The sequence below is a fragment of the Danio aesculapii genome, chromosome 1, assembly GCF_903798145.1.
Source record: "Danio aesculapii chromosome 1, fDanAes4.1, whole genome shotgun sequence".
Classification (NCBI taxonomy): Eukaryota; Metazoa; Chordata; class Actinopteri; order Cypriniformes; family Danionidae; genus Danio; species Danio aesculapii.
In genome coordinates, this window is record NC_079435.1 from 38,486,907 (window position 1) to 38,498,949 (window position 12,043).

The 12,043-nt window shown below is 36.0% G+C and overlaps 1 protein-coding gene across 1 annotated transcript in view; it reads left to right on the forward strand.

Annotated features, from left to right (window-relative positions):
• chrnb5a (cholinergic receptor, nicotinic, beta 5a) overlaps positions 1-11,455 on the forward strand; it is a 42,054-nt gene extending 30,599 nt beyond the window's left edge. Inside the window, exons 5-7 of the mRNA XM_056481291.1 lie at positions 2,484-3,444; positions 10,769-10,911; positions 11,127-11,455. Coding sequence (XP_056337266.1) covers positions 2,484-3,444; positions 10,769-10,911; positions 11,127-11,142 — 1,120 coding nt within the window. The 3' untranslated portion in view covers positions 11,143-11,455. The remainder of the gene's footprint in view (positions 1-2,483; positions 3,445-10,768; positions 10,912-11,126) is intronic.
• Positions 11,456-12,043: the final 588 nt, after the last annotated feature.

Consider the following 12,043-nt stretch of genomic DNA (forward strand, 5'->3'; position numbering starts at 1 on the left):
GAAAAATAATCACATATAATATGGGCCATTCTTACAGTATGTACGTTCAGAATAGTAACATAACATGTATATAATATTGTATTATATGGACTAGCATGTAGGAAACATTAGTAGCTCACTAATGTGTGTTAAGAATTTTTTGCGCTCTCAGTTCATAATCAGGCCATGAGCCCTGTAAACTTTTGGGATGTTTTAAAGCTTTGTTGCACAGTCAGTGTTTAGTGACAAACTCAACACAACAAGCAAGCTGTCACTGTTCCAACAGACTGGCTAATTATGCTAGAGAATTGCCCAAAGCAAGAGCCTTCGCCTCCCTTGTTGCTCTTCTTTCAGGTCGTTCATGTCTGCGCTGTTGACAAAGCTCAGAAGAATGAAAAAAATAAATAAATGGCAAATAAAAAAAAACTGTTTGGGAGGGATCTAGCTCAGATGTGTGTTCCTAATGGAAGTAATGTGTGTTAGATAATCTCCATTATAGTTATTAAAAACGGAGGATGCACTTGCACATGTTTGTGTCTTGAACGGATGCACTGGGTGAGATGAGACTTAATTTGTTTAAGAGGCATTTCCTCGTGTATAGAGACACTGGTGCATGTAATCCTTTGCTAAAATAAGCATTGTATTTCTATGCTAATTTTAATTAAGAAGCTGTACACTAGTCATTTATTCAAGGGCGTAGAGAGAAAGAGATTCTGGATTAAAGATCTGTTAATTAATGCATGTTAATCAGGAACTGTGTGTGTGACGAGGAGGCGTTTTCACATCTCATACGCATGGTTTTTCAGACTGAGAGCCACAAGGAAACACATCAGAAAGTTTTTTGAGAGAAACTAAAATAAGAGCAAGCTTACAAAACACTTTGGGCATTTACAGTTATTTTTATACTTTATTTTGTCAAATTAAAATGTTAGGCATTTTGACACCAATTTTTCTGGTATATTGGCAGCTAAAATACCACATTAATATAATCAACAATAATGTTATTATATACAAAATATCACATAGATATTTTACAAATTACATTTTATTAATTCATTTTGGCTTTAGTTCGTTCATTCATTCATTTTCTTTCCGGGTTACGGACAATTTAGCTTACTCAATTCACCTATAGCACATGTCTTTGGACTTGTGGGGGAAACCGGAGCACCCGGATGAATCCCACGCAAACATGGGGAGAACATGCAAACTCCACACAGAAATGAGAATAGATCCAGCCGAGGTTTGAACCAGTGACCTTATTGCTGTGAGGCGGCAGTGCTACCCACTACGCCACCGTGCTGCCCCAGGAATTAATTTGATAAAAAATATTTTTATTTTTTATTTTTATACACTATTTTGGAGAATTTTTTTTTTCAGAAACCAGTTATGATTTTTTTTTAAATCAATAAATATATAGCTCCAATTGTTTTGTTTTTTGTTCAAGCGTAGCCCTTTAGAGCTCATTTCTGGTTAATGATGGTTCAGAATTTACCGGTATTTTGAAATGGATGTGTAAATGGTCTTTTCCGGAAAAATTCCGCAACGTTCGTTCCTGTGTGAACAGACTTATTTGAATTGACTGTTAAAGTCATTCTGGTAATTTTCCAGATATTTACCGATATCACTGTGTGAAAGAGGCTAAAGAATACACTGTTCACCCACTGTAATACCAAGTAAGGTAACATTTTAACAATTTGCTTTGCCTTTAGTAAAAGACAGAAATGAGCAATTCCATGCAAATGTCAACCTTGTCATGAAAAAATTAAATTTTTACCAAAATAGCGAAACTAAGTTTTTGTGTAGGCTTGTATTTTACAGTATTGTAAAAATACTAAAAATGTCTTTATAAATGTATTTAAACAACTATATTTGATTTACCAAAGTCATTCAAGTGGAAATATCACATCTCTCGCATGCATAACGGAGAGGCGTCACATCCGAAAACAAAGTTTTTTCTCATAAAAGCACAAATGTAAAGTAAAATAAAATCAATTATTTTTGTTCTACAGTTGTTCTCTCTTTGTTCTTTAGATTAGCATTGTTTCTTTTGGGTTGTGCAGTTTAATTCACAAAATTTCTACAAAGTGTGTTGTGTACTGTAAACTCGCTAACTTTTTTTGGTCACATCCATAACGCATGTTTATTTTCAAAATATGTTTACAGACTGATATTTTTCTGATCCCGTAACTCTGTGGTTATTTCTGTAGTTGTTTTGGAAAATATAAACTGATGTTTCAATATAGTGTTAACATATACTTTCTCTGTCTATTTATGTTTAAAGTTTTACTGCAAATGTTACATCTACTGTATAATGCTGGAATTTCTCAAGTTTGATTTCGAAATTAAACACTGTTTATTGAACATTGCTTCAGAAACCATTTACAAACCGTTCATTATTTTAAAATGGCAATACTGATTTTGGTGTTTTGAAGTGCTGACTTCATTTTGTCATATGCAAAAAAGCACTATATGGATATTAGAGTGTTTATTCTCTTCTCTTACAGTGCAGATGGTGTGTATGAAGTATCATTTTACTGCAATGCAGTCGTCTCCAACACTGGTGACATTTTCTGGCTCCCTCCTGCCATCTACAAGAGCGCCTGTGCCATTGAAGTCCGCAACTTCCCTTTTGATCAACAGAACTGCACGCTTAAATTCCGCTCTTGGACCTACGACCGCACAGAACTAGACCTCTACTTGACGTCTGATTTTGCCAGTCGTGATGACTACACCCCTAGCGGAGAATGGGATATTGTGTCTCTCCCTGGTCGAAAAAACGAAGACCTCAGCGATCCCACTTACCTGGACGTCACGTACGACTTTGTTATCAAACGCAAGCCTCTCTTTTACACCATCAACCTCATCATTCCTTGCGTCCTCATCACATCTCTTGCCATCCTGGTTTTCTACCTTCCTTCAGACTGCGGGGAGAAGATGACGCTGTGTATTTCAGTTCTTCTGGCTCTTACTGTGTTTCTGCTCCTGATCTCGAAGATCGTTCCACCAACATCACTGGCCGTTCCATTAATAGGAAAATATCTGATGTTCACTATGGTGCTGGTCACGTTTTCAATCGTGACGAGTGTGTGTGTGCTCAACGTCCACCATCGTTCTCCATCCACTCATCGTATGCCCGAGTGGGTCAAGCGCGTGTTCCTGCATAAGCTTCCCTTTTTCCTTTTAATGCGCCGACCGGGAAGGTCTAATGTAAGAGAGAGATTCAGACGGAAGCACCAGCGGAAATCCTTCTCCTCGGATGCCAAGGGCTTGAGATTGGATGGAGACTCTTACTTCTTAAGTGATGACCCAGGGCGAGTGTGTGGCGCTTGGAGGGTCGGTGACCTTCCTGAGGGGTCAGAGTTCAGGCAGAGGGTGAAAGTCAGGCACGATCCGGACGTGGATGAGGCCATTGAAGGGGTGAGGTTCATTGCGGAACATATGAAGATTGAAGACGACGATGAAGGGGTGAGAAGGGTTTTTGTTTTATTGATTGACTTGATGGATTAGACAAGTTTTAATAGATGAGGTTCCTCAGACAACACAGGCTGTGTAATACAATTCTCGAATGAATAAGGAGTCAGTTCTCTTTAGTGTATCAAAAAACATGCAGCACTACTGGTGTAGTAGGGTTAATTAATCTTGGGTGCGGCTATTTTTAGAGAAACACAAAACATGCAACACTAGCAGCTTTCTCTGATTTTCGAACTAATGAATCAGCTAAATATTTTTAGTAGTTCAATAAATCAACAAAATAAATAAATAAAAATGCAGCACATGCACTTGAATCTAATCCTCCTACAAAATGACTCTTATGAGCTGTTTCTTTACATCAAAATCAAAAACATTAAAAACAACCAGGGGTGTATTATTCCTAAATAACGACGTAACTCATGGCTGAACTACCAAAGTATGAAGTATCAGTAGTTTCTCGAACTATTGGAGATCCATAGTCAAAATTCAAAACTTGTGTAATGACGCTTGTCAAAGGGGTGAAGAAACAACTTCTTTAGATAAAAATCCCTAAAACGTGCTGTTTTAAATTACAAACTTTCTCGAATCTGATTGGCTGATGCATATTCTGCAATATCAGAACTCCTACAGCCTTTTTTGTAGTAGTCCTCCCACATAGACTGACAGCAGATCAATAAACTCACGACAGTTTGACAAATATTGCAGCTGTTGCACAACATAATGTACTTTTGAGTCTTTTTTAAGGTGCAAATGCAGTTGTTTAGATTGCAACTATGCAGTTTATTTATAAGGACAGTGCCTATTTTAAATATTTACCATTTCGGAGATACAGCAGAGACCGCATAATCAGCCCTCAGAGGAGAAAAACCCAGCGTAATTTTAAACTCCAGCTGATCAAATCATTATAAAACTTGTAAGCGGCTTTCTAAGTCGATCTCTCTCTCTTTTGTATGTTGTGGTGCTGTATTTATACCATAGTAATTGTAGTGTGTTGAGTGTGAGATGGGGCTCACATATTAGGAATGTATGCATTTTGTGTTGGCCACTCTAACCCTGTTTAACCCTGAGTTACTCTTTGGTTGGCCGTCTGTTTGTTTCTAATGAGTCTCCTGTTTTCGTTATCATACTAGTTCAGTAAAAAGAAAGAAAGAAGAAATGCTTACATGTGTTTAGCGTTTTTCCTTATCTCAAACACTACAGTAATCTGGTTGTGTTTGAGCTGTTTTGGCTTTTTCGGGGTAATTATTGTGATACCCTGATTGCAACAAAGAAATACTGGGAGATATTTTTGTAGACTGAAGGCATTTCATGCTGTTCAGCCTTACAATCTTAAAATGTCATGACTTTAGATATTATGCTAGAGAATCGTTCAAATACTAGCTCTAAAGTGAAATAGCAATGGTTTCTGCTGTTCTGACGTCAGCTGCAGATTTGAAGAAATGGTGGAAGAAAATAGTTCCTTATACAGAAGGGTTTTTAGACTCTCCGTGTTTGATTTTCCTTTTCACATAAACGATTTTGCCATCGAATTGTTGTATAAACGAAATATAACACTCGTAGCGATATGGCTGTATATCGTCACTGGTGGTGGGACGTCAAGGCACTTGGTTCTTCAACTAATAGCTCTTATGAATTAAAAAACACAATTAGTGTAGTTTAATTTTTAAGAATTTTTTAAAATTTTTATTTTATTATTTCTTTTTTATCAAAAACCTTCAGATCAACAAATTATTCTGGTTCTTTACAGTGAATCAAAAACCTTCAGATCATCAAGTGTTATTCAGTTTTACAAATGGCTACAGGAGTTGTTCATTATAGTGAATTTTTTTTAAAAATTGTAGCACATCCAGTGTAGTCCAATTCTCAAATGAACGTCACACAGAAGCTTTTTCCTTTATTCATTTATTTACTTTTCGGAGTAGTGCTTTTATTAATCTAGGGTCACCACAGCGGAATGAACCGCCAACTTATCCAGCACAAGTTTTACGCAGCGGATGTCCTTCCAGCTGCAACCCATCCCTGGGAAACATCCATACACTCTCATTCACACTCATACAATACAGACAATTTACCCAATTCACCTGTACCGAATGTGATTGGACTGTGGGGGAAATCGGAGCACCTGGAGGAAACCCAGACGAACGCAAGGAGAACATGCAAACTCCACACAGGAACGCCCACTGACCCAACCAAGGCTCAAACCAGCGACTTTCTTGCTGTGAGGCGACAGCACTACCTACTGGGCCACTGTGTCGCCAAGAAAACTTACTGCAGAATAAACAGCTAAAGTACAGAATATGATCCCCTTCAGTTCTCCTAATCCCTCAGAGAAGCATGTCCAATTTCAGTTGAAACAATTTGTCAGAAAAAATACAGCCTGTGTATAGGCATAATACTGATATATGAGACATGTTTAATTTGCACTATGGCTAAAATAGACGGAAGTCTTTATTAAACTCTCTCTTTATCAGTAATAAACATCAGGCCTGTAGCCAGCTTATTGAAAGAGGTGCTTATTTTTTTTAATAAAAACTAAACGTTTTTGCAGTTATTCGCCTCATTTTCTATTTAATTATGAGCTATAAATATTGCATTTTAGTGACATTTAAAGAACTAATTTTTGCCTTGTCGGATGGTTATCATAACCACACTTTGTGATGTACCAAAAATATTTTCAACCATTCTGTCAAATTGCTTACCATACTATTTTACTATTTAAGAGTTTATTTACAAATGTGCATTTAAACTGTAAATTTTAAATAAAAAATATGAAAAGACTTATTTTTAAAATACAAAATTATTATCATCTATCATTTTTTTTTTTTTTTAGAAATCTGTTAAAACTTGTTTTAAATTTAAAACTGAAGCCTACAGGCAAATAACAAACTGTCCAGAGCATTCAACTTTCCTCGGTCAGAATTTGGACATTTGAATAATAAGAAAAATTCAAAAGTAATAATAAGAATCCAACTCTTGGTCTTTCGAACCACCTGAAACCGAACCCCGCTTGGCTACAGGCCTAAAACTTAATAAACTATATAAAGAGAGGATTAATTATTAATATAATTTAATAGCAGTTAAATAAATAATTGCATATTATTTATATATATTATTTATACATATAAATAAATGTTATTCATTCATGGGTGATGAGGGGGAAGAGGGGGTGTTGTTTGATTCACCTGTCCCCACCATTGTCAAGTGCAAACCTACGCTCTTGGCATCGCCCTTTTTCCTTTATAGAGAATTAAAAAATAATGAACAAATCAGTGCAGTCCAATTATTGAATGAATAAGGAGTCAGTTTACCCATATTCCTTTGGTTTATTCCTTGCTTTATCAGGGGTCGCCACAGCATAAAGAGCCTCCAATTACACTGCCATATGTTTTACTGGCAGATGCCCTTCCTGCCACAACCCAGCTCCCTTAACTGATTAGATTTAGTTTATCCAATTCACCTATACTGCATGTCTTTGGACTGTGGGGGAAACCAGACAACCCGGAGGTAGTCTCAGACCTCAGACTGACAGCTGAAGGTCTGGGAGCTTTGGACAATTTTGGTCAAAGACAACCCATTATGTGATATGACTGACAAGTTAACCAATCAATAACTTTTTGTTTTGTGCTGTGGTCTGTTTGTGGGTGTGGACATTTCCTCAGAATAACAGCCCGACACACAACCGCAGTGCGCATCATTAATTCACAAATGTCTTTAAAAGTTTACAACAGCTACGGTCTGAGATTCATTCATTATATTGATGTTTGTCAAAATGTTTTTTATTATAATGATGTATTTCTACACAAAGATCAGGAAGACAGATGGCAGATGAATGAGTTAGCGATAACATTTTCTTTGTTCTCAAGGTTAAAAAAACAATCAATTAAATTGACATAATCTGAGATATTTTCTCTGCCGTTAGAAAAACATCCTTGTAATAATCCAGCATTTAAGTCAAATTAATTAATGCTCATTGTAACAAAGTTATCCTCACAATAACAGACGGGTGTGCAGGCAATAAATCACTGATTCGTGAATGTCTCAGAATATTATACGTTTATTAATGAGCATGTATCAATATAAACATCACAACTTTTTTATCCGCTCAGACTTGTTTCCAGGAGGGCTGATTAAGATTGCTGCACATTCGACTGCTGTAAATCCTGTATATTTAAACCAATCAGAGGATGAGTGAGGATCTGCTATAGTGTTTCCAGAAAAGTGTGCCATATGAATCAGAGATTTAGCCAAAGGTCCACAGGCGGTGTTTGGTGTGAAGTCTGAGACTGAGACTAACCAACAGAAAACCCACCTAGACACAAGGAAAACATGAAAATTCCAAACAGAAAGGCCTCTTGGCTTAGCTGGGACTTAAATAAGCAACCTTCTTACTGTGAAGCAACAGTTCTACCCACTGAGCCAACGTGTCATCATTTAAGGAATCAGTTATGTAAAGTAAATAAAAAATAACATAAAAAAACTTAGTATGACTCACAATTCATTTTGTATGATTTGTAAACTAGTGATCTTTTAGAGCTAAGACATTTCAGTCAATTAAAAAATGTTCATCACAACAACAAATATAGTTTGATTCATAAACAAACGACTCTTATGAGCCAAATCCTTTCAGTGAATCAAAAAGCACACAGCACAACCAGTGAAGACAGTTTCTCCAACAAATTACTCAAAGGACCTTTTCTTAATGACAGCTTAACCAGTGTAGCATGATTATTAAACAAATTACACTTATGAGTGAATCCCAAACATATACAGCACAACCAGTGTATCCAGTTCTCCAAGTATTGACTCATCTTCTAATAACTAACTACTGTATAAGGTTTAGTTCAACCAACTGATTATAGATTTGTCAGTGTAGTTAAAGATGCAAGTGATTTTTGTCTGTAGAATTAACTAAAAATAACAAATAGCAGAAACTTGTAGGGCTCTATTTTACTCTAGGTGCAAAGTCTAAGGGCCTTATCATACACCTGGCGCAATAAGGTGCAAGACGTGTATGGTGTGATTTGTTGCTATTTTCAGACTAGCTCAACTTTAATTTTCTCGTTTTGCGCCACCTTGTTTTAAATAGCAAATCCATTTGCGCCACTTTGTGGACTTATGGTTATAGTCTAACAAGAAGGTGTGTTGTTGGCGCGTTGCTATTTTAAGAAACTACAATAGACTGCCCCATTGACCAAATGAAAGCTTGTCTAAAGTCTAGGACAGAACACGTTAGTTATGCATCTATGCAGGTCCAAAAGCTATACACATTGCTTAATACGCACATGGTGTACAGCAAAAATTAAAGGATTAAAATGTTACAAAAATGATTATTTTCTACATGAATATAAAAACCATTACCTTCATGCCTTCTTCATGTTTTTTTCAGTTAATTTATGACAATTTGCATGTAGCAGTATTATTTATTATATAAATATTATATAAATAACGAAGTGTTATTCGTCAAATATAAATATAATTACTCATATATATATATATATATATATATATATATATATATATATATATATATATATATATATATATATATATATATATATTTATATATAAAACTGAGCTATAGCCAAACACACGTCCTATTCTTATGCCCCATATGGTCCAAAAACCGACAGATGGACAAATCCATCAAAAACTCTTTTTTTTATTAAAACAAATATAAATATGCATATCATAAATTATATTACTTATTATTAATTACTTATTATTAATAATATAATAATAATAGCATTATACAAAAGCAAACTGTCATGAATAAATTGAAAAAAAGGCATGGAAGCAGTGGTTATTATATTTATGTAGAAATAAGTATACACACCTCCTTTCTAGACAAGCACACCCATGTGTCCACAAAGTAGCGCAAATGGGTTTGCTATTTAAAGGGTCACGAAACTCCAAAACACATTATTTGAGATGTTGACAGTCATATATGTGTGCCACGTTGCTAAAAACACTATTAGGACACTACCAAGTGAAAATTGGTTATTTATTTCAAGCAAATACGTTCTTCCGGTTTTAAACGAAATTTTGAAGCTACGTCACGGCAATGAGATCCTTGTGTAAATTCCAGCGTGGAGACTGGCTGTCTGTACCGGCCAGTACAACGTGATGTCTTTGAGTTTTCAGCATGAATTCTTGAGAAGTACTTGGTTTGAACCAATCAGCACGCTCTATTGTGAATGAGGTTCAACTTCATTAATAAGCATCATAGCGTAGAGTTTTTACCTGTTACAGTGTTCAGAGAGACGCCACGTTGTGTTGCCAACCGTAATTTAAACAAGTGGAAGAAGAAGAATGTTTGGAGACATGGGTCGTCAATGTTGCGTTAATAAATTGCGAGAAATAATTGAGAAATGCAGTTTTTTTTTTTGCGGTATCAAAAATTCAAACTACAAAAAATTAAAACTACACTCTTTCAGCAGTTCCTCGCATCCAATATCTCGTTTGTCTCGGGGGAAATGTATGAAATGTGAAAGTGAAAGTGCCAAGCTGCAGTTAAATTTAAAAATTTAGAATGAAACACCCGAAATTACACAAAACTCTGGAGTAAATGTGGATAGCGTGGTGATGCAATGACGTTAATTGAATTATGTGCTATAACATGCAAAACGGGATTATGAAAGGAACATTCATAATAGCAACTCATGTAAACACCTTAATCATATTATTGTCTTATTCAAATTAAGGCAATTCATTTGAATACTAATGTCCATGTAAACATAGTCACTTTCTATCTGTGCTGCATCAGTGTTTGTTTTGCTGCTGTGAAAATCAGTGGGTGCACATACTGAAACTCCCCTTTTATGCAAACCCCTCCCTCTTTCGCCACTCGACACTCCCACCTAAACAAAGCTGGACACACCTATTTTGCAGATTTTTTTCAAACTAGAGGTGTGAAAACACCCTTTTGAGGGTTTCATGGCCCTTTAAACAACATGGCGAAAATTAGGGTTGCGCTGGTCTGAAAATAGCAACATATTGTGCCATACACATCTTGCAAGGCGTAGTGTTGTTTAGTTGTTTTAAATGCATTTTAAATGAATGAAAAGTAGCTAAAAGTGTGTGAATATAGCTTACAATTAAATAAAAAAATGTTTACATAAATATTTAGGAACTAGTAAATTCTTTACAGTTAACCAATGAGAAACCATGTCTGCAATATGGATCAAACATTGTAACATTGTGCCAAAACACCATCAGAACTTTGCTGAAGTTCAAGCTGTAAGCCCTTCCCTGATTCCCCCATGACTGTGCATATATACAGCAGTAATTAAAGTATTTTCCACTTGTATGCATCCTGCAGATCATTGAGGACTGGAAGTATGTGGCCATGGTGATCGATCGACTCTTCCTGTGGATTTTTATCCTGGTGTGTGTCGTCGGCACACTCGGACTCTTTGTTCAGCCGCTCTTTCAAAGCTACAACACCCCCGTCGCAGAGGAAGAGTGAGTCACATCTTTCTCTCTCTTTAATTCATGACAGAGGAGTGTTTGGAGGCCAGTGCCTTCCGGAGTTTTGCAAACTTAATATGTAGTCAACAACTGCGTCACCTGCAATTTGCAAAAGTTTTCTGATGATCTGCTTCTTTCTTTCTACCCCTCCCTTCCTCCTTTCCCTTTCCCCATCATACCGTCCTCTTTTCTGTGTCTTCCTTTTGCAGATATGGAGATTTTTAAAGCATCCAAGCAATTCTGCCACTTTTGGACAAACCTATTGACTGAACTTTGACATCACATGCATCAGTTTTCAGCAGAACATAACCTACACCACCTTAGCATAAATATATTAATCTTAATCACAATTCACCCACAATAGGTTGTTTTCAATCATGTGGCTCTGGTGACGTGTGAAATTCAGATGGAGGGCAGGAAGTAAAAAACTGAATCGGAGACATGGAGGAAAATATGTGTTTTTGCGATTTATAGCATGTTTCTAAGAAGATAAAAATCGAAAATAACCACACATGTTGGGCATTATGCTTATATCATGAAGAGGGCCGAGTTTTTTCTGAACTCAAATATATTTGCCTGTCATTGAGATGGTAGTATCTGTACAAGCTATTACATTACATGAAAAAAAATACTCTATAGCATTGGTTCTCAACTGGTTTGGCCATAGGACCCACTTTTTACATGGTCATCAAGCCGCGACCCAAATTTTTAGAAACTATAATATAATCTTAAAAACTATAATTAATTTGTATTTATTTGTTAACATACACAGGTAGTGACAGATAAATCAAAAGAAAATCACCAAGACTTAAAAATAAACAATATTTTATTGCTGTCATTTAACAAAATGTATCAAATTATAGAAATAATACAAAGTAAAAACGTCAAATACTGTAAACAGTGGTTAGGGTAAGGAAGGTTCAGTTACTAAATTGAACTGTTAAAACATTAACACTGATCCTGTTGAACAGAACAGGGCTTTCTTGGGCTTTGCTACACGGTGCTTGTACTTGTTTTGAACATGAAGATCACTTTTGTAATGCCCTCAGCTATTGGAGTCATCTTTGAAAAGAGTCCACAGGTTTGTCCTTGCAACTGGGCTGTTTGTAAATGTCGTTTTAATTTT